At 45.8% G+C, this 26,321-nt stretch overlaps 1 protein-coding gene across 1 annotated transcript; it reads right to left on the minus strand.

Annotated features, from left to right (window-relative positions):
* Nucleotides 1-119: 119 nt before the first annotated feature.
* LOC142497977 (uncharacterized) lies at nt 120-25,898 on the minus strand. Its single transcript, XM_075606470.1, has 2 exons — nt 25,419-25,898; nt 120-1,711 (listed from the first exon to the last, which is right to left on the minus strand). Exon 2 carries the CDS (start codon nt 1,602-1,604, stop codon nt 264-266), a length of 1,341 nt encoding a protein of 446 aa, XP_075462585.1. The 5' UTR covers nt 1,605-1,711; nt 25,419-25,898; the 3' UTR covers nt 120-263.
* Nucleotides 25,899-26,321: the final 423 nt, after the last annotated feature.

A 26,321-nucleotide genomic window follows, 5' to 3' on the forward strand; every position in this document is an offset into this window, starting at 1 on the left:
ACTGCGAAACTATTCCGATTCGAAGCTAAGTGAAACTACAGACCGCTTCAGCATAAAGGGGAATGCAAATTTTATTATAACCAACAGCATGGAAATATAAAACAATAACATTTCCCTACACTAAGAATGATATAAATAACCTGCATTTAAAAAGTTATAACTTTTTTTGTGCACCATAAAGTAAAGTCACGTTGCATTGTGAGTCAGCGTAACACAGACACACGTGTGCACTTATATGTGAGCGTCTTAGTTGCTGGTTATCCCTAAACAGGCCTGGCTTTAGAGATAGGTCTCTCCCCTGTGTGTGTCCTCTTGTGTGTGTTCAGGCTGGATAACTGACTAAATCCCTTCCCACATTCCCCACATACATGCGGTCTCTCCCCTGTGTGTGTCCTCTTGTGTGTGTTCAGGCTGGATAAGTGACTAAATCCCTTCCCACATTCCCCACATACATGCGGTCTCTCCCCTGTGTGCGTCCTCTTATGTACGTTCAGGTTGTACAATACACTAAATCCCTTCCCACATTCCCCACATACATGCGGTCTCTCCCCTGTGTGTGTCCTCTTGTGTGTGTTCAGGCTGGATAAGTCACTAAATCCCTTCCCACATTCCCCACATACATACGGTCTCTCCCCTGTGTGTGTTCTCTTGTGTGTGTTCAGGCTGGATAAGTGACTAAATCCCTTCCCACATTCCCCACATACATGCGGTCTCTCCCCTGTGTGTGTTCTCTTGTGTGTGTCCAGGCTGGATAACCGACTAAATCCCTTCCCACATTCCCCACATACATGCAGTCTCTCCCCTGTGTGTGTCCTCTTGTGTGTGTTCAGGCTGGATAACCGACTAAATCCCTTCCCACATTCCCCACATACATGCGGTCTCTCCCCTGTGTGCGTCCTCTTATGTATGTTCAGGTTGTACAACACACTAAAATCCTTCCCGCATTCACTACATACATGCGGTCTCTCCCCTGTGTGTGTCCTCTTGTGTGTGTCCAGCCTGGATAACACACTAAATCCCTTTCTACATTCCCCACATACATGTGGTCTCTCACATGTGTGTGTCCTCTTGTGTTTGTTCAGGCTGGATAACCGATTAAATTCCTTCCCACATTCCCCACATACATGCGGTCTCTCCCCTGTGTGAGTCCTCTTGTGCGTGTTCAGGCTTGATAACGCACTGAATCCCTTCCCACATTCCCCACATACATGCGGTCTCTCCCCTGTGTGCTTCCTCATATGTATGTTCAGGTGTGATAACTCCTTAAATCCCTTCCCACATTCTCCACATCCATGCGGTCTCTCACCTGTGTGTGTCCTCCTGTGTTTGTTCAGGTTGGCTAACTCACTAAATCCCTTCCCACAATCCCCACATACATGCCATCTCTTCCCTGTGTGTGTCCTCTTGTGTAGGTTCTGGTCTGATAACCAAGTCAGACTCTTCCCACTTTCTCCAAGATCTTTTCCGGTGGCACCTTCTAATATACCTTGTTTTGAATAAGCAGCAGTTACATTGTTTATTAATTGCATTGACTGGTTGAAAGTTTCATTTTCTGTCATATTCATTGGAATGTTGCAAGATTGTTCTGTCCTCATCTTTTCCATATTCTCATTTGGGTGTTTGAACTTCAGATGTGTGAGGAGGTAATCCTGACTGCTAAAAGCAACCTTGCAGTCTTGGCATGGGTGGATTATTGGTGCTTGGCTTTGTACTAGACGAGACAAAAAAGTCACTGTTACACAAACTGTCTTACAGAAGGCCATGCAGGAGAGGTAAGTTGGAATATCACAAACAGTTCAGGATGAAAGTAAACTGTAGATGTACATTGTACAAAGGAAGGGTTTAGCACAACATGTGCAGCATTAGGGCCGGGAGAGCAGATGTACAGAATCATACATTTAAAGTGCCTCAAAATATTTAAAGATTTAAAAAGAAATCTCACGTGCTGGAAAAGACCAATTAAAGTGGCAGAAATCTTGTCATATCATGTCAAATCCTTTGTACATAAAAAAAGGTTGGGGGGGGGGGAGAGAAACAATCAGTGTTGTGTAATGAGTTGGATACAATAAAACCTTTTATAGGTAATTAATAAAAAATAATGAAAACAGGAGTGGTGTTAATAGATCCATGGCCAATTCCAGTGAACAACACATTACTTATAAACATATACTCTAACATAATATAGCAGTGAATCAATTGCTGACCCTGATGCAAAACATATACTGATGTTCAACGGAGTCTCTTGGAGGTAATCTCCTATTCAGCAGAACAGCGGTGCACAAAGTGGGGGGTGCGCCCGCCAGGGTGGGCTTGAGATTCGCTGCAGGGGGCACTGGGTTTAGAGGCCGCCACACGCTTTCCGACTTACCTTGATTTAGACGCTCCTGGGGATGCGTCACCATGGCAACGCGGCGTTAAATGACGTCACATTGTCATGACACCAGGACATCTGAATCAATGTAAGGGGGAGTGGGGTGGGGGGGCGCGAGGAGAGGGGGAAAGCCAGCAGGGGGGTGCAGGGAAAAATATTGCGCCCCCCTGCAGTAGAATATATAGACCTGGTAATATATACCTATAAGGGCTACGGACTCCCTTTATTATAGTTAATACTGAAACTGCAGGATGTTCAATGCAAACCCGGAGCACTAAATCTCTTAAAGGGGATAAACCAAAAAGAGATACAGACAAAAAGTTGATCTAAAAAAAACTGCATAAAAAACATATAAAGCGTGTCCACATTCTAAGTAGTGTTTAGCTGTGAGGTCACCAATGACCAGTTTTGAGCTATAGTTCATTAATATAAAAAAAATAGTCTCAATACAGAGTGCTTCAAAAGGTATAAAGTTGGCTCCTTGGATAGGGGACATAATATAGGAACATAGGAGCCTGTATCAGCTGGATGTTTAAGGGGTTTACATAACAGGATGTGTGTCCTATAGCTGCTGCGCCTTATTCTGGTAGTGGCAGTGAGTATTACTGCCCGATGTTAAAGTCAGATCAGTGCTATAAACACAGCTGAGGACGGGCATATCAGGTACATATTGACACCTGAAAGCAAGGCTATAGATACCGCAGCAATTTATAGCCTTAATATGTATCCAACTTCCCTCACATAAACAATTGTGTCACTTACCAGCGAGACATTGTAGCATTTTGCTATTAAGTATCAGAGCGGTGTAATTAAGCCCATACCTGGTACTGTATGTTGGTTAACAACAGTGGCTGTGAGGATTCGCAGACCGTCTCCTCACCTCTTGGTCCAAGGGGGAGGAAGGGAGCGGTACTATCAGGAACACACCGAAAATATAAAAAGATAAACAAAATAATGGTGCAGTAAATTCAAACAATGTGGGAAATAGTTGAATCTTGGCTCGGTTACAATTCCTACTTACAACAAGTAGAATGAATATAAGCAGTGGTCTGACTCTGTCAGTATAGGTAAGGTTAGATCTTCAGCAGAGAAGAAGATTCTGGATAGGTGACTTCATACAGGGTTCATTGAAGTGATGTAAACCCAGATTCACGGAGAGTGTTGAGATCATATAGAAAGGAAACGAACCATAGTGTAGATCACAAAACACAATTTATCCAATCAAGCAAGGTAAGAAATGTACTTACAATAAGTACATAAAGTATGTACACGTAACAGTATCGTGAGACAGTAGAGGGCTCTTATTCATAAGAAGCTAGCTGGACTTTCTCCCTTGACTCCCACCTCACCGCCGATGGATGGCGTCTGACGTCACTTCCGGTAAACGGGTGATGACATCCGGTAGGGAGCGGGGAAGATGGATCTCAGCAAATCGGCAGAAAATTCGGCAGGCACCTCACACGTCTTCACTCATGGAGCAACTGCAGCAGACTGACGACAAGGCTCAACACGTTTCGCTGTTCATAGACAGCTTCCTCAGGAGAGAATACTAACCCTTAAGATTGTTCAGTATTATATACTATGGTTGATTGAAATCAATTAACAGACTGGCCGTCTGTAACAATTAAAAAATTAACCCACAGGTTGCCAAAAGCTTGGCACATCACTCTGCTGTCCAAAAAAAAGCCTATACATAACATAACATAACACTGTAACACTTTATTAATAAATAACTAACACTCAAAAGATATAATAATTAAAAATGACTATATGATCAACACTCTCCGTGAATCTGGGTTTACATCACTTCAAAGAACCCTGTCTGAAGTCACCTCCTATCCAGAATCTTCTCCTCTGCTGAAGATCTAACCTTACCTATACTGACAGAGTCAGACCACTGCTTATATTCATTCTACTTGTTGTAAGTAGGAATTCTAACCGAGCCAAGATTCAACTATTTCCCACATTGTTTGAATTTACTGCACCATTATTTTGTTTATCTTTTTATATTATCGGTGTGTTCCTGATTGTACCGCTCCCTTCCCCCCCCCTTGGACCAAGACTGTTTCTGTAAGGAATCCTTACAAATTCCTTGGAAGGTTGAGAAGTATCTTTGGTTATACACCTTTTCACTGTGTGTTAATTTTTTGCACTTTAATTGAATTGAGGGTGTTGTATAGCGCCGATACAAATCACTTGGGTTCACTTGTGTTATCTGTAATTGGTTTGGTGGCTGCTTTTTTCACTCCATTTATTTTTATTTTTATCTCTATTATCTAGTTATAATGGATATAACATCACCTTATATTTTTGCTAAAAGACAATCAAGAAGATTACAATTTAATTATCACGATATACAGTAGACACATCACACATACCTGTTTCACATGATTTATTAGAAGAAGAATTTCACAAGTTAGATAGATTACTCATTAAAGACACAAGGAAATGGTTAGATTTGAGATTTTTGAACAAATATATAAATTGCAATAGAATACCAAGAGGTCTGAGATTTTCCAAGAATCCCTCATCTAATTTGGATGATGAGGAAGTTGTGAAAAATTGGTATGAAACCATAGATAAACGTTCATTTGATCTAATGCTGTCTTTAATTAATCAACATAAGAAAAACATAAAAATTATAGATGAGGAAGTTAAGATTATAGAAGAAAAATTAGCCCATCTAGAAGATACTGCAGAATTTAAAATAAAAGATAGGGAGCTGAAAAAGAAAATAGATAAATTAGAGAATGATTTGTACATTAATAAGACGAACAAATTCCTGAGAGATGAGGAGGATAATCAAAGAGGAGAACAAAGGGATTGGAAGAAAAAGAAAAGTAACTTTCATACTGAAAGAAAATATGAAAATGATCATAATAAGACAGATTTTAAATCCGATAAGTCAAATTATTTTAATACCTCATATCGTAAAGATAATAATACTACACAATCCAGTTATAAACCCTATATACCCCTAAGAGATATGAAAGATCCCAAATACTCTGAACCTCAGAAGACAATAGATAGCAAATATTCATACAGTAAGACTAATGTTGAAAAGAAACCTGTATTAGACAGATCAAATTAAAGATCAGGAATATTCCAGAGAGAGAGACCGAGAAAGGGAATACAGACTCGAAATTGAGAGACGAAGAGAGAGAGAGAGAGAGAGACAGAGAGAGAGAGAGAGAGACAGAGAGAGAGAGAAATCAGAATTCAAGAACAAAAAGTGTGTGCCCTATTAATGGTTACTTCCTGGTTCCGCCCTGGCTGGCTATTCAAGGCCCTGCCTTTATATACCTTGCTGCTGCCTTCAATCTTTGCTGAGCATAGTCTAGTGTGATGCCGTGCCTTGCTGCATTCCAGTTCCTGTTACCTTGCCTTGCTGATTAACCTCTTGTTGCCTGACCTTGCTTGTCTCTTGGATTCCGCACCTCTCCTCTCCTGATCCGGCTAAGAACGACCATTCTCTTGTCTCCAGTCCTGACCTTGGCTAAGTACTCCAACGATCCGATACTCTCCTATCCTGAACCTGGCTACATACCCCGACGATCCGCTACTCTCCAATCCCGAACTTGGCTACGCATCCTGATGATCCGCAACTCTCCGCTCCAGACCTGGCAAGTACTTATGCTATTCTCCAATCTATAACACTGACCTGGCTTGAACGACTACTCTACATCCTAGGCGCGCCCGCGTGGCTCAGCGTTAACCAATTCCATACCTCAGCACCACGATCGCGCTTCGTTTGTGGTGAGCTACGCATTACAATATGCTCAGCCACACAAACGTCGACCCACGGAGGTAGGAAGAGTCCTGCGCACACACGCAAGCTACCTGACTACCTTAGAGGAAAAAATTGTGGGTAGCGAGCAAACCATGCTCTCCCTTCAGGAGGATTTTCGCACTCTCTTTCTCGTACCCTACAGGAACCGCATTCCCCTCTTGTGCCTGCTGTTGCTGATCTTCCCACTAATCCAGCTTTGCCTTTCTCCCAAGAACCTCGTCTACCTGCCCCCAACCGTTAAGGGGGTGACCCTCATGAATGCCGGGGTTTTTTGAATCAATGCTTTATACAATTTGAAATGAATCCTTCACGCTTCACTGCGCCCCGCGCCAAGGTGGCGTATATTGTGTCTCTCCTTATAGATGACGCTCTTGCCTGGGCCTCTCCCATCTGGGAGTGAAGATCCGACCTCACATAGGTTATCGGAGCCTTTGCCCGAGAGTTCCGGAGAGTGTTTGATACACCCAGTCGTAAGGTATGTGCTTCCTCTGCACCTTTTCATGTTTCTCAACGCAATCGTCCAGTCGCCAAATACGCTCTCGAGTTTAGAACTATAGCTGCAGAAACTGACTGGAATGACAAGGCTTTGGCCGCGGCCTTTTGGCAAGGATTATCGGAAGCCCTGAAGGATGAACTGGCAGCCTATGACCGTCCCACCGATTTGGAGGAGCTTATTGCCGTCTATATTAAGGTGGATCGTCGCCTCCTGGAGAGACGATCAGAGAAGGCTCATCATCGTACCATCCCATCTCGGATCAATCCCGGTCAGGTGAGCCAAGGTGAGGTTTCTTCCCTTGATACGTCCAAGCCTATACAATTAGGGGGTACTAGCCTTTCCAAATCAGAGAAATTACGACGCAAGAATGCCAGCCTATGTTTTTACTGCTGTGTTTCTGGACATTTTGCATATTTCTGTCCCCAAAAGTCGGGAAACGCAAAGTTCCCATGAGACCCGTGGGAGTCTCATTGGGAACGCTTTTTTTCTCCCCTATTTCTACTGACAACCCTTCTCGCATTCTTGTACCCATTACTCTATGGGGAGGGCTTTCAAGTATCTACGCTTGCTTTCCTCGATTCAGGTTCCGGAGGAAACTTCATAGATCAAGCTTTTGCAGAACGTCATCTGGTCCCGACCAGGCCCAGAAAGAAGCCCATCGCTCTTGAAGCCATTGATGGAAGACATCTGCAGCCGGCGTTCATCTCCTTGGTCACAAGGTACACACACCTGGAAAAGATCCAATTCAATGTTATCCATACTCCTTCCATCAGCGTGATTCTCGGGCTACCGATACACAACCCTCGTGTACATTGGCTCAATAAGGAACCCCTTCAATGGAGCACATTTTGCCAAAAAGAACTGCATCCTGGAAGCAAGTAGCATCGGGGGTACCACTGTGTCCAAGGAGAAGGTACAATCGCCAGAAGAGTACGCTGAGTTTCGGGACGTCTTCGATAAGGTCAGATCGGAGATTCTTCCCCCTCACCCCCTGTTCGATTGTCCCATCGATCTGCTTCCAAGTACCCCACCTCCTAGAGGGACTTCCTATCCATTGTCTATGCAGGAAACCAAGGCAATGAAAGAATATATTGCAGAGAACTTACAGAAGGGGTTTATACGTAAGTCCACCTCTCCTGAGGGCGCAGGGTGTGTCTTTGTGAAGAAGGATGGGACCGTACACCCTTGCATAGATTACCGGTCCCTCAACAAGATCACCGTCAAAAACCGCTATCCCTTACCCCTCATTTCTGAACTGTTTGATCGATTACAAGGAGCTAGTATCTTTTCTAAATTGGATTTACGAGGTGCCTATAATCTTGTAGCAGGTTCCGTCAGGGTGATGAATGGAAGACTGCTTTCAACACCAGAGATGGACATTATGAGTATTTGTTCATGCCTTTTGGTCTGTGCAATGCCCCAGCCGTGTTGCAGGATTTCGTAAATGAAGTTTTCAGAGACCTCCTTTACTCTTTTGTAATCGTTTATCTTGATGACATTCTAATTTTCTCTAAATCCAGACAGGAATACATCTCTCACGTGAAACAAGAGCTTCTCCGCTTAAACAAGAACAAACTTTTTGCCAAACTGGAGAAATTTAATTTTCATCAAACATCTACCATTTTCCTAGGGTACATCATCTCCGATACCGGCCTCACCATGGATCCCGCCAAGGTCAAAAATGTCCTGGATTGGCTACAACCTACCACCCTTAAAGCAGTACAATGCTTCCTTGGATTCTCAAACTATTACCGTAGGTTTATCCAAAATTTCTCTTCCCTAGTGACTCCACTTACGGAATTAACCAAGAAAGGAGCGGACCCTGCATCTTGGCCCACTGCTGCTCTCCAGTCTTTCGTCCGTCTCAAAAATTCCTTTGTGTACGCCCCTATTCTTTTTCATCCTGTCCCCAAACTTCCTTTTACCCTTGAGGTCGACGCCTCTGATGTGGGCGTAGGTGCTGTTCTGTCCCAAAGGAAGAATTCCCTGTCCAAATTGCATCCTTGTGCATTTTGTTCAGAAAAAAAATTCTCCGGCCCAATGCAACTACTATGTCGGGAACCGGAACTCTTAGCCATGAAACTTGCTCACAAAGAATGGAGACATCTGCTTGAGGGTACTGAAGATCCGATAACCATCCTCACGGATCATAAGAACTTGCTTTACATTGAAGGCGCATGACACCTGGGAGCCCGTCAAGCCAGATGATCGCTATTTTCTCTAGATTTCATTTTATAATTTCCTATCTTCCCGAATCCAAAAATATCAAAGCTGACGCCCTATCTCGACAATTTTCCCTGGACGATAAGACTGAGGATCAGCAAAAACCCATTTTACCGCCCAAATGTATTCTCTCGGCCACATCATTTGGAGCGCTCAAAGACATTGTCCGTCAACAAAGTAACATCCCTCCTGGCATCTCGCCTCCGCAGGACCGTCTCTTCACTTCGTCCCTGCACTATAAGAAGATCCTTGAATGGAGTCATTTGTCCAAATCTGCAGGCCATCCCGGCACCAAAAGGACTCTGGACCTCATCCCTTGCACCTTTTGGTGGCCAGGAAGGCAAAAGAACATAACATTTTTTTGTAGCTGCGTGCCCTACGTGTGCCAGGACTAAAATGCCCAGGATACCTCCTGCAGGTCTCCTTCAACCTCTACCTGTTCCAGATCGGCCATGGACACATTTGTCCATGGATTTCATTGTGGATTTGCCTAGTTCCAAGGGTATGGACACAATTCTTGTAGTAGTGGACCGATTTTCGAAGCAAGCCCATTTCATAACCCTCAAGGGTCTGCCCAATTTTCCCAGATTAGCCGACATCTTCATCAGGGAGATCTTTCGGTTACATGGAGTATCCTTGGTAATTGTTTCAGATAGAGGCTCGCAATGTATTTCTCGTTTCTGGCGCTCGTTTTGTCTCCAGCTAGGTATCACCCTCCATTTCTCGTCGGGATACCACCCACAGACTGATGGTCAAACGGAGAGGACCAATCAGTCCCTTGAACAGTATTTACGTTGCTTTACCTCGGACTCCCAAGATGTCTGGGCTGAACTCTTACCCTGGGCAGAATTCGCCTACAGCAACGCACGAAGCAGTTCAACCCTTGAGTCTCCTTTCGTCATTAATTACGGATTCAACCCATCTACTCTTCCTCTTGTTTTACCTTCCTCAGGGGTATCAGCAGCTGATGACAGAATAAAAACTTTACAAAACTTGTGGAAAAAGATCCAGGTCAACATCAGGCAAGCAGTCAATAGGCAAAAGAATCAGGCAGATCACCACCGCAGACCTGCTCTGGACCTTTAACCTGGCAACAAGGTCTGGTTGTTATCCAGGAACATCAGGCTGAAAGTCCCCTCTATGAAGTTCGCACCCAGATTTCTTGGACCCTTTGCTATCTCCAAAAGGATCAATACGGTGGCGTATCGCCACGCTCTCCCGCGTTCCATGTGGATCCCTTCCATATTTCATGTTTCACTTCTCAAACCTGTGGTCCAGAATGCCTTTTCAGTTCCGGTGCCTCCCACTTCTCCTCTCATGGTTTAAGGACAACCTGAATACGAGATCCAATCTATTCTTGACTATTAGATCTCCAGGGGGATCACTGCACTATCTGGTGCATTGGAGAAGTTTCGGCCCGGAGGAAAGATCTTGGATTTCAAGTCATTGGGTCCACGCAGCCAAACTGGTTTGCATGTTTCATGCCAAATTCCCTGAGAAACAATTAAGGGGGAGGGGGGTACTGTGAAGATTCGCCATCCTGGCGGTTCCAGACCGTCTGCTCACCTCAACAAACCTTCCGTGACGGACACTCAGGATGCGCAGTCTCATGGTCCCACTACGCACGCGCGGATCTTGTGCGGTCTGATTCCCGTCCGCGGATTCTGTCTCCACCTCCCGCTCTGGTGATGGACAGGACTGGCGTGGGAGTGACGCGCGCCTCGGGCTCTGCCCCGACCTCCGTGACAGTCGGCGTGCGATTGATCCCGCCCCCTTTTGCTCTAAGGACATCCAGAACCGGCGTGGGAGTGACGCGCGCTCCAGGCTCCGCCCCTGACCTCCGTGACGCGTGCAGGTCGGTGCGCGATCGGTTCCGCCCCCATCCCTGATTAGGCTGCATCATAGGGCACACCTCTATGCACCAGCAGCCTATCGATGGTTACTTCCTGGTTCCACCCTGGCTGGCTATTGGAGGCCCTGCCTTCATTCTTTGCTGAGCATAGTCTTGTGTGATGCCATGCCTTGCTGCATTCCAGTTCCTGTGACCTTGCCTTGCTGATTAACCTCTTGTTGCCTGACCTTGCTTGTCTCTTGGATTCAGCACCTCTCCTCTCCTGATCCGTCTACGAACGACCATTCTCCTGTCTCCAATCCTGACCTTGGCTAAGTACTCCAACGATCCGATACTCTCCCATCCTGAACCTGGCTACGTCCCCTGATGATCCGCTACTCTCCAATTCCGAACTTGGCTACGCACTCCGACGATCTGCAACTCTTCACTTCAATCTATAACCCTGACCTGGCTTGAACAACTACTCTACATCCTAGGCGCGCCCGCGTGGCTGTGGGTCGGCGTTAACCAATTCCCTACCTCAGCACCGTGTTCGCGCTTCGTTTGTGGTGAGCTACACGTTGCAGTGGCAGTGTAAAGCGATTGTGACCGATTCCTGAGTTCGAACTACACGGCGAAGCTGGCACAGCGTAGTTACTGGGACATATACTTAGGTTGTTAACACTTAAGGTCCTGGTGAGGTGCTATATGTCAAAAATGTGTAGCCCTAGTGTTCCTAGTATAGGGTACAGTGTGTATATTACTCACATTAGGCACTTCTATATAGTGTCACAAGGTTTGCCTATGAGATGAGAGAAGCAATACTCCTAGTCTCAGGTTTCTCAGGGAGTCCCCACCTGAAGAAGCGAGTAGACCTCGCGAAACACGCGTCGATGAAGTAGAGCGTCACGATCAGTGACGTCATTGGAGTTGCGACATCAGCTACTGGGAATACGGCTTTTATACTAGCTTTCTCTATCTCTGACCCGCCGTGGCAGAGCTTGTGGATATGGTTGCCTTGATAGAGTTTTCCAATACAGCATGATTTACTCCTGAGCCAGCCCTTACACACACTCTTTATTGTAATGTATGTCTTTATTTATATAGCGCCATAAATGTACATAGCGCTTCACAGTAGTAATACATATCATATAAATAACAAATAATATAAATAACAGATCATGGGAATAAGTGCTTCAGACATAAAAGTAACATGAAGGAAGAGGAGTCCCTGCCCCGAGGAGCTTACAATCTAATTGTTAGGTAGGGAGAACGTACAGAGACAGTAGGAGGGAATTCTAGTAAGTGCGTCTGCAGGGGGCCAAGCTTTATGTATCATGTGTCCATGATTATCCAGTGCTATTCATATGCTTCTTTAAGCAAGTGTGTCTTAAGGTGGGTCTTAAAGGTGGATAGAGAGGGTGCTAGTCGGGTATTGAGGGGAAGGGCATTCCAGAGGTGAGGGGCAGAAAGTGAGAAAGGTTTAAGGCGGGAGAGAGCTTTAGATACAAAGGGGGTAGAAAGAAGACTTCCTTGAGAAGAACGCAAGAGTCGGGATGTTGCATAGCGAGAGATTAGGGCTGAGATGTAAGGAGGGGCAGAAGAATGTAAAGCTTTAAAAGTGAGGAGGAGAATTGAGTGTGAGATACGGGATTTGATCGTAAGCCAGGAGAGGGATTTCAGGAGGGTAGATGCGGAGACAGATTTAGGAAAGAGTAGAGTGATTCTGGCAACAGCGTTTAGGATAGATTGTACGGGAGACAGATGAGAGGCAGGAAGGCCGGACAGCAGGAGGTTACAGTAATCGAGACGTGAGAGAATGAGGGCCTGAGTCAGAGTTTTAGCAGTCGAGTAACATAGGAAAGGGCGTATCTTTGTGATATTGCGGAGGAAAAAGCGACAAGTTTTAGAAACGTTTTGAATATGAGAGGAGAATGAGAGAGAGGAATCAAGTGTAAACCTTAGGCAGCGTGCTTGGGCTACTGGGTGAATGATCGTATTTCCAATAGCAATGTGGAAGGAGGTAGTAGGGCCAGGTTTGGGAGGAAATATAAGGAGCTCTGTTTTTGCCATGTTAAGTTTCAGTCGGCGGATGGTCATCCAGGATGGTATTCCAGAGAGGCATTCAGAAACTTTGGTCTGTATAGCAGGTGTAAGGTCAGGGGTTGAAAGGTAAATTTGTGTGTCGTCAGCATAGAGGTGATATTTAAACCCAAAAGATGTGATTAGGTCACCTAGAGAGAGTGTGTAAAGAGAAAAGAGAAGGGGTCCCAGAACAGAGCCCTGGGGTACCCCCACAGAGAGATCAATAGAGGAGGAGGAGGTGTTAGCAGAAGAGACAATGAAAGTACGATGGGAGAGGTAAGAGGAGATCGAGGATAGAGCTTTATTCCGAATACCAAGAGTATGGAGAATGTGAAGGAGAAGAGGGTGTCCACGGTGTCGAATGCTGCAGAGAGGTCGAGTAATATGAGCAGAGTGTAATGACCTCTGTCTTTGGCAGCATGGAGGTCGTCAGTTATTTTAGTGAGGGCTGTTTCAGTAGAGTGAGCAGTGCGGAAGCCAGATTGTAGAGGGTCTAGAAGAGAATAGGTGTTGAGAAAATGGAGCAATCGAGAGAATACAAGACGTTCAAGGAGTTTGGAGGCAAAAGGCAGGAGGGAGACAGGTCGATAGTTAGAAGGACAGGTAGGGTCAAGCTTGCTGTTTTTGAGTAATGGTATAACGGTTGCATGCTTGAAGGAGGATGGAAAGATACCAGAGTAGAGGGAAGAGTTAAAGATCTGTGTTATGCCGGAGTAGCCCGCAGACCAGACCTGTCCCTAGAACTGAGGTGGCAGGTATGAATACACACACCGACAGAGCAAGGGACGTGTCCAGGTTGTGGTATTAGATGGTGCCAGGCCAGATAGGGTGTATTGCGAGAATACTTGCCGGTACCGTTTTCCCAGAAGAATGGTCGTTGCCGTTGCCGAGATCAGGGGTAGGAGACGTATGGAAGGATCGAGATGAGTGCTGTGGTTGAAGGGAGCCAGAAGGTACGTAAACAGGAACAATCTGAAGTCGAGAGCCAAAGGGGGTAGTCTGCCAAGCCGCGTCAAAACCGAGAGAATCAAAGAACAAGCACTGTGAAACACCCATACAAAACTATGACGAGCGAGGAAGCACAGAACAGAGAGGGTATATAAAGCTGGAACAGCCAACCAGGAGAGGGGGCGTGCCTGGAGGAGCCCAGGGAGCTTCATAGCATTGGCTGCTGTTCTTAGAGCTCAGGTGACACTCAGCAAGAGCCAGATTGTAACCGTGCGGTGTTTGGGGGCGGAGCCTGAGTAGGGATAAGTTCAAGGGCTTTTGTGTGTGCACTGTAAGTCCGACGTGTGCATGAAGGGAAGCAACGTGGGGTGCATGCAGGGCGGCGATTCCGCGCCGACGGCTGCGGCGCAAAGCGTGGAGGAAGTACCTCGTGGAGCGTCCCACCATGTCGATGGGTAAGTGATGAAGCTGAAGGGGGCTTGCGTGGTTGTAGTGGAAAGGTCTGAGCAGTATAAGGAGAGAGCCGTGAGCTCCGCCTGAGGCGCTGTGTGCTCACATTCCTAACACTGTGTGAGCATAGGGATTATAGTAGGAGCAAGAGGTTTTAGGAGATGGGAGGGAATGGGATCAAGAGGGCAAGTGGTAGAGGGAGAAGAGATCAGCAGTGACACATCCTCCTCCGAGATAGCGGAAAAAGAGTCAAGAAAGGCAGGAGGAGAGTTGGGAAGCGGTGTGGGATGGGAGGAGGCAATAGATGGGATGTTCTGACGTATGGATTCCACCTTTTCCTTAAAAAAGTCAGCAAAGTCCTGAGGTGAGATGGAGGAAGAAGAGGAGGCAGCTGAGGGTGGTCTGAGTAGAGAGTCAAAGACAGAAAAGAGTCGGCGTGGGTTAGACTTGTGTGTGTTGATTAGTGATCAAAAGTAGGTTTGTTTAGCCTGAGAGAGGGCAGAGTTGAAACAGGACAGCATAAATTTGTAGTGAATGAAGTCTGCGAGCGTATGAGATTTCCTCCAGAGGCGTTCAGAGGAACGAGTGGAGGAACGCAGCATGCGTGTGTGGGAGTTTAGCCAGGGTCTGGGGTTAGAAGGGCGAGGACGGCAGAGAGAGAGTGGGGCATGAAGATCAAGAGAGGAAGATAAGGCAGAGTTGTAGTTCCTGACCAGGTTATCAGGGTCTGAAGAAGAACTGAGAGAGGAGAGGGAGGAGCGTAAAGTGGAATCAAGAGCTGGTAGGTTAATAGAGCGCAGGTTTCTGCAAAAACGAGGGCGAGATGGAGATGGAGAGAAGCGAGAGAGAGAAAATGAGATGAGGTGATGGTCGGAGAGAGGAAAAGGGGAAATGGAGAAGTCGGAGAGAGAGAAGTTTTTAGTGAAAACCAGGTCTAGGTAGTGTCCATCCTTGTGGGTGCTGGCTTCAGTCCACTGTTGAAGGCCAAAAGAAGAGGTTAGAGAAAGAAAGCGGGAAGCCCAAGGGAGAGAGGGGTCATCAATGTGGCAATTGAAGTCCCCAAGGAGAAGAACAGGGGAGTCTGAGGAGAGAAAGAAAGAGAGCCAGGATTCAAAGTGAGAGAGAAAGGCAGAAGGGGGATGAGTAGAGGAAGGTGGGCGATAGATGACCGCCACATGGACCGGGAGAGGCGAGAAGATCTGGACTGTGTGAGCCTCGAAGGAGAGAAAAGCAAGAGAGGGGGGAATAGAAACTGTTCTGTAACGGCAGAGAGAGGAGAGCAGGAGCCCCACGCCTCCACCCCTGCCACCAGGGCGTGGAGTGTGGGAGAAGGAAAGGCCACCATAGGAGAGGGCAGCTTCCAGAGCAGAGTCAGACTGAGTGAGCCAGGTCTCAGTTATAGCAAAGAGAAGCAGGGAGTGAGAGAGAAAGAAGTCATGCACAAAGAGGAACTTGTTAGAGAGGGAGCGAGCATTCCAAAGGGCACAGGAGAAAGGGAGAGAGGAGGATCTATAGTGTGTGTTCATTGCCTGTTATATTTTAATCACCATCATTTTAGCTATTGTTTGAACATTAAAAGTTACATTTTAATTGAACAATTCTACACCCCATTTAGTCAGTTATTACACAGCAACAGGGGTATTGAGTGCTAATAATTTGGGTTTCTTTCTCTTTGTGCTCTATTCAATAGTGGGGAAACTACTTGAAGGTTTAATACGGGATAATATTCAGGAATATCTAATGGAAACAAAATTATTAGTAATAGTCAGCATGGATTTATGAAGGATAGATCATGCCAAACTAACCTTATTTGTTTCTTTGAGGTGGTAAGTAGGAATTTAGACCAGGGTAATGCAGTTGACGTGGTCTACTTAGATTTTGCAAAGGCTTTTGATACGGTTTCACCAAGAGGTTGGTGTACAAAATAAAGCAAATTGGACTCAGCAATAATATATGCACCTGGATTGAAAACTGGTTAAAGGACAGACAACAGCCAGGGTTAAGATGCATAGCCAGTAACCCCACCCACATACAGCTGTTTCAACCTTAATGGATTGAAAACTGGTTAAAGGCCAGACAGAGGGTTGTCATAAATAGAACTTTTTCAGGTTGGGCTAAAGTCGTGAGTGGAGTACCTCAGGGATCGGAACTGGGACCCCTGCTTTTTAACTTGTTTATTAATGACCTCGAGGTTGGCATCGAGAACAAAGTCTCCATCTTTGCTGATGATACTAAATTGTGTAAGGTAATAGAATCAGAGCAGAATGTAATTTCACTTCAGAAGGACTAGGAGAGACTGGAAACTTGGGCAGGTAAATGGCAAATGAGGTTTAATAGATACATGTAAGGTTATGCATTTGGGAAGCAAGAATAAACAGGCAACTTACAAATTAAATGGGGATAAATTGGGGGAATCCTTGATGGAGAAGGATTTAGGAGTGCTTGTAGACAGCAGGCTTAGCAATAGTGCCCAAAGTCATGCAGTAGCTGCAAAGGCAAACAAGATCTTATTTTGCATTAAATGGGCAATGGATGGAAGGGAAGTAAACATAATTATGCCCCTTTACAAAGCATTAGTAAGACCACACCTTGAATATGGAGTACAATTTGGGGCACTGCTCCTTAGAAAGACTAGAGAGTGCAGAGAAGAGCTACCAAATGAATAAAGGGGATGGACAATCTAACTTATGAGGAGAGGCTAGCTAAATTAGATTTACATTAGAAAAGAGGCATCTAAGAGGGGATATGATAACTATATACAAATATATTAGGGGACAATACAAGGAGCTTTCAAAAGAACTATTCATCCCACGGGCAGTACAAAGGACTCGGGCCATCCCTTAAGGTTGGAGGAAAGGAGATTTCACCAGCAACAAAGGAAATGGTTCTTTACAGTAAGGGCAGTTAAAATGTGGAATTCATTACCCATGGAGACTGTGAAGGCAGATACAATAGATTTGTTAAAAAAAAGATTGGACATCTTTTTAGAAAGGAAAGGTATACAGGGATATACCAAAAAAGTATACATGGTAAGGATGTTGATCCGGGGATTAATCCAATTGCCAATTCTTGGAGTCAGGAAGGAATTTATTTTTCCCCTTATGAGATATCATTGGATGATATGACACTGGGGTTTCTTGTTTGCCTTCCTCTGGATCAATAAGTAAGCATAGATATAGGTTAATGTATCTTTTGTCTAAATTTAGCATGGGTTGAAGTTGATGGACGTACGTCTTTTATCAACCTCATTTACTATGTAACACACACACACACACACACACTATGCTCTCCATGCACATACACTCTACGCTCCTCACACCCACACCCTCTGTACACACCCTCACATGGGACAGGCTAAAATGCTTAATGTGGATAAATGTGCCAAGACATACACCAATTGCCTTCAAACTTTGCACAGTACATGCTTTGCACTCCCCCAAGCTATCCTGAAAATGTCATGGCTTTTCATAACATGCACTGCAAATTATGTACATTAAGCACATTCTGAAAGTGTAAAATGCTTAATTTAAATTAAAGTGTCAAAACATAACCCCATTAACTTAAAACTTGGCACATGATGCGCTGTATACTGCCCACAACTTTCCTGAACATTTCAAGGTGTTTGCTAACACACATTGCAAATTATTTACGTTAAGCACTTTAAGAAGGGCAAAATACTTAATATGGACGTGGATTAATGTGCCAAAACATAATCCAATTGCCTTCAAACTTGGCAGAAGACATACTTTACACTGCCTGCAACTATCCTGAACATTCCTTGGCTTTTGCTGACATACACTGCAAATTATTCACGTTAAGCACTTTCTGAAGGACAACAGTCTAAAACGCTTAATGTGAAAAACGCTTAATGTGGATTAATGTTTTAATAGACATACACCAATTGTCTTTAAATTTGGCAACGTACATGATTTGCATTCCACCCCTCCCCCCCCCAAATTGTCCTGCAAATTTCTTGACTTTTGATAATATGCACGGCAAATTATGTACGTTAAGCACTTTATGGAAGTGGAAAATGCTAAATGTGAATTAAAGTGTCACAACATAAACCGATTAACTTCCAACATGGCACATGATATGCTGTACACTCCCCACAACTATCCTGAGAATTCCATGGCTTTTGCTAACATACACTGCAAATTATTCACGTTAAGGCACTTTTTGGAAGAGGAAAATGCATAATGTGAAAGTGCTTAACGTGTCTAAACAAAAGCCAAGCGCATTGAAACCTGAGTGAAGAGGGTCCCTTCCAGAGGGGATGCCTTGAGGTGGCCATTTACCCACAACTTAAGGTTCGTCCTAATATAGGGAGTTACCGTACCTGCCACACCTGGATACAGTGGTCCAATCCCTGAATTGCATGAGGTAGGCCAGCGACTGGGCCAGTTCCATTTACCATGATGTCCTGTGAGGTACCCCGAGCCTGGGGTATGACACTTCTGGGGCATGGGTGCAGTTAGCTGCAAAGCTGTCCATGTTCTGGGGGGGTCACAGGCCAGGATAAGTGAAGAGTATTATCCGTGGCCTGAGGTTGGGAGAGTATGTGCAGTCGTTTGGGTGACCTAGAACCCTGCCCTCAGAGGTTTCAAGGGGGCCCTGCTTAGGAGTGCCATCTCTGGGAAAGTGTTGATGTATTTTGATCTAAAAAGATTGTAAATAAAGATTGTTGTATCCCCATTGAATACTGGTGAGGAGTATAGCTTTTACCCTAACGGGGTGGAGGCACTGTTATGAGTTGAATCATTGTTAGAGATGGGGATGGTATTTCTGCCATGATATGACTCCCACAGAGGTGAAAAGCCAGTGCTGAGAACAACCAGGCAAATCTTTAGCTGCTCCATGTTTGCCTCACAGGTGGCAAACAGTACCTACAAGGTGCTAGGTAAGTGCCAAGGTGGGTACTTACAGGTCAACACCCGAGAACATGGAGATTTGGGGTAATTTAATCCATTTCAGGAATAATCAGGTTATTGTTAACCTTTTCCAGGGAGATCTGGAGTAATGTTATCCAACTCGGAGATTTCGGGTCAATATCAGGATCAGTGAGATTAACGCCAATCACGGAGACTCCTTAAAGTACAGGGAGACTACGGGTGACTGAGGTTATGCTATATCAGCATCCCCTAAGGCAGGGGTGAGCAAACTTTTTATGCCGAGCCCCCCTTTTCATCCATGAAATTTCTCGGGCCCCCCCTGCCTGATGTAATCAAAATCACATGACGTCAGTGCATGTGCAGTGCATGACGTCAGTGCGAACCAGCTTTGTAACGCCCCCGCCACGCGTCTACAAAAAAAGTATTTATAGCACAAATTACATAACTTAAAAATAAATATTATAATATTTGTCTAATAGCGTTCCCATTTCTGCTGTATTATTAATCTCTCTCTTCCCGCCACATTAGAACACCTCAGGACCTCTCTAACCTCTTCCAGTCTCTCCCTGTATTTCTCACTCCCCCTCCAGTCCCTCTCTATTCCTCCCCTCAGTGTCTCCCCCTCCCCCCCACTCTCTTTCCCTCCCCCCAGTGTGTGTCTCTTTCTCCCTCCCCCCATTGTCTCTCACTCTCTCCCCTCTTCCAGTCTCACACTCCTCTTCCAGTCTCTCCAACTCCCTGTATTTCACACTCCCCCTCCAGTCCCTCTCTATCCCTCCCCTCAGTGTCTCCCCCCACTCTCTTTCCCTCCCCCTGTGTGTCTCTCTCTCTTTCTCCCTCCCCCTAGTGTCTCCCTCCCTCCATTGTCTCTCACTCTCGTTCCAGCCATTGCCTCTCCCTCCCCCCAGTGTCTCTCTTGCACTCTCCAACCAGCTATTGTTTCTCCCTCCACCCGGTGTCTCTCTCACACTCTCCCTCCAGCCATTGTGTGTCTCTCTCCCTCCTGCCAGTGTCTCTCTCATCCCCATCCCCATGTAGCTCTTTCACCCCCCCTCCCCATGTCACACTCACTCTCACCCCCCTCCCCATCTCACTCTCACCCCCCTCATGTCACTCACACCCTCCACATGCCTCAGTCTCACACTCACTCCCCCATGTCCCAGTCTCACACTCACTACCCCATGTCCCAGTCTCACTCTCCCACCCCCCCATGTCCCAGTCTCACTCCCCCCCCATGTCCCAGTCTCACCCCCCCCCCATGTCCCAGTCTCACTCCCCCCACATGTCCCAGTCCCCCCCCACATGTCCCAGTCCCCCCCCCCATGTCCCAGTCTCACTCCCGCCCCATGTCCCAGTCTCACTCCCGCCCCATGTCCTAGTCTCACTCCCCCCCATGTCCCAGTCTCACTCCCCCCCCCATGTCCCAGTCTCACTCCCCCCCCCCATGTCCCAGTCTCACTCCCCCCCCCATGTCCCAGTCTCACTCCCCACCCATGTCCCAGTCTCACTCCCCCCCCATGTCCCAGTCTCACTCCCCCCCCCATGTCCCAGTCTCACTCCCCCCCCCCATGTCCCAGTCTCACTCCCCCCCCATGTCCCAGTCTCACTCCCCCCCCCATGTCCCTGTCTCACTCCCCCCCATGTCCCAGTCTCACTTCCCCCCATGTGCCAGTCTCACTCCCCCCCCATGTGCCAGTCTCACTCCCCCCCCATGTGCCAGTCTCACTCCCCCCCATGTGCCAGTCTCACTCCCCCCCCATGTGCCAGACTCACTCCCCCATGTCCCAGTCTCACTCCCCCCCATGTCCCAGTCTCACTCCCCCCCATGTCCCAGTCTCACTCCCCCCATGTGCCAGTCTCACTCCCCCATGTCCCAGTCTCACTCCCCCCCATGTCCCAGTCTCACTCCCCCCCATGTCCCAGTCTCACCCCCCCCATGTCCCAGTCTCACCCCCCCCATGTCCCAGTCTCACTCCCCCATGTCCCAGTCTCACTCACCCCATGTCCCAGTCTCACTCCCCCATGTGCCAGTCTCACTCACCCCCTCTCCCCATGTCGCTGATGCAGGAAGCAACGAGATGCTGCTGTGTACTGTAGCACAGCGCAGCACAGCGCCACCTAATGGTCAAAAGAAAAATTGCAGCTGCAGACGGCTTTTTTCCCTCTGCTCCTGGCAAAAACTCCTTAAAGTACAGGGAGACTACGGGTGACTGAGGTTATGCTATATCAGCATCCTCCAATGTGTTGAGGCAGGGAGTGACACTGTTCATGGAGGGCACTGTATAGAATGTGGCCTAGGACAGGTTTCTGCCACTACCCGGCTTAAGTATCGTCTGCCAATACTGTTAGGGACATCCTGGCAGCTTGGAATTAGATGAGAGTGCATAAAGTGAGAGTTGTCCAGCCCAACTGACTTTGGGTTCTCTGGTGATACTCTGGATGAGCTAGAAGTGAATGTATGAGGTCAGAGTTGTCCAGCCCAAATTACATGGGGTCCCTGGTGATACTCTGAACGATGATTGAGGTGTGTGTGAAGGTTGAGAATGAGGGATTGTATGTTGAGAGTACCCCCTTTAAGGTACCCTGTTTTGGAGGTTGGTGGTCACTCACAAGGATACCTCTAATGGGTTGGCCTGAGTGTAACTACTGATTTTCCCCTATCCACATCCCCCTTACAACAGCTTTCATAATAAATACCTCCAATTCAGGGAGACTGAAAGGAGGGACATGCACTCATATGTTGCATTCATTCCCCATACATCCAAACACACAGCTCTGGGTCCCTGGTTTAGGGGGGGGGAGAAGAGTTAAATAACCATCACTCAAATAACTCCACTTACACAGGGAATGTGGGAAATGGTTAGTTCATTAAACAAAATTATGTACATATAGCCCTCGTGCTTAACGGGTATAATTAGCAGTATGTGTTCGCTAATGCCATGAAATGTTCAGGATAGTTGTGGGCAGTATACAGCACATCATGTGCCAAAGTTTAAGTTAATTGGGTTATGTTTTGACACTTTAATTCACATTAGGCACTTTTTCCACTTCCATAAAGTGCTTAACGCACATAACTTCCCGTGCGTGTTAAGAAAACCCATGACATCTGCAGGATAGCTTGGGGGAGTGCAAAGCGTGCACTGTGCAAAGTTTGCAGGCAATTGGTGTATGTCTTGGCACATGAATCCACATTAAGCTTTTTTCACATTAAGGGCCTCATGCTATAAAGTTTGATAAAAATGATCGCCAGGGCATTAAAATTGCAGTGTTTTGGAGCGTTGTTATCACGGTATTCAGCAAGCCGTCATTACCGATCATAACAAAATTCCCAAAACTAGCGATTTGCTGTCAGCGATAGGAAGGACAGTGAAAAACAAAAATAAACTATGCGCTACTATCTAACTCCTACTTATAAATAAATGAAGTGCAGTGACTAAACCATACATGTACTGGATAAACCACAATACCAAGTGAATAAGTGATTAAATAAATTATATCATAACCGTGTGGTAGATAAGGGCGTCTGCTGCTATAAACATTGGGGGTGGCTCAGCACCCCACACACTCTAAGAAATGGAAACAAAAAGAAAACAGCGCACAACGCCAAATAGTGAAGCAGGTAATAAATGTGTATTACAATATGTGAGGGGTATAAAATCTGCGTACATCAATTTGGAAAATCATAAGCATTTAGTGTGTATCACACTCAGTTACCACTCCATGGTTGTAGACAGGGGAGTCTGGTACTCAGCTTTCTCTACAGGAACCTCTGTGATGATATTCCTTAACAGCAGTCTGGCTCCACTGCAGGTTCAGGTACTCAGTGGAACCGAGTCTCAAGCGTCAATATGCCTCTTTCAGGGTTTTTTTCCCCCTTTTACAGTCCTTCGTTTCTCCTATGGAGATATCACCTTTTAGACAGCTGCTGCAGTAGCCGGGCAGTTCAGAGCCGGTGGAGAGGCTCAACAAACACTTCCGCAATTGTGTGCGCCTGCACAGCGTGCCACGATGCCGCTAGCTCACGTGATATGGCGGAGTGACGTCACAATTCCCGTGGCAATAGTGAAGGAGCAGGAGAAAAGTCCCTTAGAGTCTCTGAAGCGGCGCAAAAGTCGCTCGGTCAGCGCAATGACTCAAAAAATATATCATGGATTTAGTGCAGATCCAGGGAACAATAAAACAATATAGTGGCATAGGTTACATACATCCAACGCGTTTCGTACATCTAAGTACTTCTTCAGGGAATAATTTTTGGCCATTACCCAGAGGTTTAAATACCTCTCAGAGATGTCTCATTGGCCAGACTATTAAAGTTAGACCAATCATCTGAGCCATGGTCAAAGTGATGGGGAAGATATACTATTACTTTTAAAACAACAACTTTATTGACAAAATTTAAAAACACAAATAGACAGTTAGCTCACCTATATTCTAGCCTACCATAAATATAACATAAATATATAAAAAATATAAAAAAACCATGCTGGAATAAAAAGAACCACAATATTAGTTTATCAGAATTATAAAATATTAAAATAGACATCCATTAATCCTTTAAATATATATAATATTTAGCTAAGAGTAATAAAGGATAATATAATAAGGAGAAGAAGCAGAGTAAGGAGAGTAATAGCATGTCCTGAGGGTCCACTGCGGATATGGGTTATTGGTTATAATTTAATACAGTGCCCAGATATCCACATCCTCATTAAGCCCCCTGGGGGACATGGTATCTAATTTATGTATCCAATAAGTCTCCTTAGAGGATAATGTTTTAACTCTATCCCCCCCTCTTCTATTTACTGGAATGAACTGAATCCCCTTAAAAGTAAGACTAGAAGGGTCCTTACCATGGTGTATTAAAAAGTGTCTCGTAACACTATGTTTCTCAAACCCAATTCTAATGTTCCTGACATGTTCCTGGATACGGATTTTAAGGCACCGTTTAGTTCTGCCGACATATTGGTATCCACATGCACATTCCAACAAGTATACAATGTGTGTAGAAGTACATAAAATAAAGTCATCAATACTAAAAACCTCTTGTGTGTTATTGGATTTAATGAGCAGCACACCACACCGAGCAGCAGTTGCGGAGGGCACCTGCTCCGATCCCCCCCCCGATCAGATTTCCCTCCCCCTGTGTGTGTCTGAGAGAGAGTGTGCGTGTCTGAGAGAGAGTGTGCGTGTCTGAGAGTGTGCGTGTCTGAGAGAGTGTGCGTGTCTGAGAGAGTGTGCGCGTCTGAGAGAGAGTGTGCGCGTCTGAGAGAGTGTGCACGTCTGAGAGTGTGCGCGTCTGAGAGAGTGTGCGCATCTGAGAGAGAGTGTGCGCGTCAGAGTGCGCGTCTGAGAGAGAGTGCGCGTCTGAGAGAGAGAGTGCGCGTCTGAGAGAGTGTGTGTCTGACAGTCTGAGAGTGGGTCTGACAGTCTGAGTGAGTGTGTCTGACAGTCTGAGAGTGGGTCTGACAGTCTGAGTGAGAGTGGGTCTGAGAGTGAGTGAGAGTGGGTCTGAGAGTGAGTGAGAGTGGGTCTGAGTCTGTGAGTGGGTCCGAGTCTGTGAGTGGGTCTGAGTCTGTGAGCCTGAGCGAGAGAGTGGGTCTGAGAGCCTGAGCGAGAGAGTGGGTCTGAGAGCCTGAGCGAGAGAGTGGGTCTGAGAGTCTGAGCGAGAGAGTGGGTCTGAGTCTGATTTCCCTACCCCCTGCCCGATTTCTGTGCGTGTGTGTGCGCGCGTGTGCATGCGTGTGCACAGACACCAACCCACAGTCAGTCATAGTCACCCACCACCCAAGAGTCAGTCAGTCACCCAAAGAGAAGCAGTTCCAGCCATCACATTAGTGGTGAGTTCATTAAATGTTTGACCAAATACAGCAGGCTAATTTTTAAGTTGATAATTTTGGATGGCCCTCGAATGATTTTATAAATATCAAAATGGCCATTGGCAGAAAAAAGGTTCCCCACCCCTAATCTAAGGGTTTCTATAGATGTCTTAACTGTAGAGCCTGCCGCTGTAAGGCTCATTCTATACTGTGTGCGGACGTGCACGCACAGGCCGCACGCTTTTTGTGTATATGCTGTTCGCGAGTGAGGTACTGTATGTGTGTATGTATATGTACTGTATGTATATGTGTGTGTGTGTGTGTGTGTGTGTGTGTGTGTATGTTTTGAAATAAATACTTTAATAAATGTTTTAATAACATTGTACACACACACACACACACACACACACACACACACACACACACACACACACACACACACACACACACACACACACACACACTGACACACACACACGCAAGACAAATGATTTAAGGCAGTAGATAAAAACTCACTGAATGATCCTGTGAGCAGCAAAAAGCAGGGAGACTTTGCATGCTCCTGTGAGGGGGAGATACATGTGCAGGCAGTCTCTGCAGAGACATCAGGCTGAATATAACCCTCAGTTTCAGTCCATCTGAACAGAGGTGGAAAAGTGTGATGGATTGGATAAAATGCCTATTTCTTCATCTGAAATGTGTACCTTGCTATGATTCCTTACTCAAAATGGCTACCACAGCTACCCCTCCCATCATGTATGGAAGATGGCACCCAGGAATTCTACTCAAATGCTGATATGTTCAAAAACTACAAAAACAAGACCATAAATCATAACAACAAGACCATACAAGGACTGAGACCTAACAAAGAATCATTGAGCTGTCTAGCTCTTTTGCATACAAACCCCCTCCCCTACAGCCCCTGTATTTGAACGCAGGCTGTGTAGGAATAAAGTCAGACATTATCATACTGAACGTGGTGTCAGCGTGATTTTTTCTCAGTGCATGCACTATATATATATATATATATATATATATATATATATATATATATATATATATATATATATATATATAGGGAAAATAATCTGGACGAGGACAGATACTCTGAAGACGGTTTTGGTCTGATCCAAATTATCCAATTCAAAAGCAGGAATAGATCCACAGCAACTTGGAAAGTAAGGAGAAGCTTTCATATGGAGAAATCTCTCTCCAGGCCGACACAGACGCCCCCAAATATCAGCAAAAGCAGGTGAGAGCTGGGAGAAAGTCAGAGCTCACCAAGATGGCTTCCAAGCACATGGAGGGGCAGCATGCAGAATCAGAGGTGTGTCAGGAGGCAGAGACTCCCGGGGATTATGGGAGTTATAGAATAAATAAACTGTTCGGTGCTTCCCCCAACTGTAAAAAACAGTGCAA

This window comes from Ascaphus truei, chromosome 6 (genome assembly GCF_040206685.1).
Source record: "Ascaphus truei isolate aAscTru1 chromosome 6, aAscTru1.hap1, whole genome shotgun sequence".
In the NCBI taxonomy this organism is placed as follows: domain Eukaryota; kingdom Metazoa; phylum Chordata; class Amphibia; order Anura; family Ascaphidae; genus Ascaphus; species Ascaphus truei.

Coding starts and splice junctions, on each gene's coding strand:
- LOC142497977 (XM_075606470.1), bottom strand. CDS start 1,604: ATGGAAAAGATGAGGACAGAACAATCTTGCAACATTCCAATGAATATG.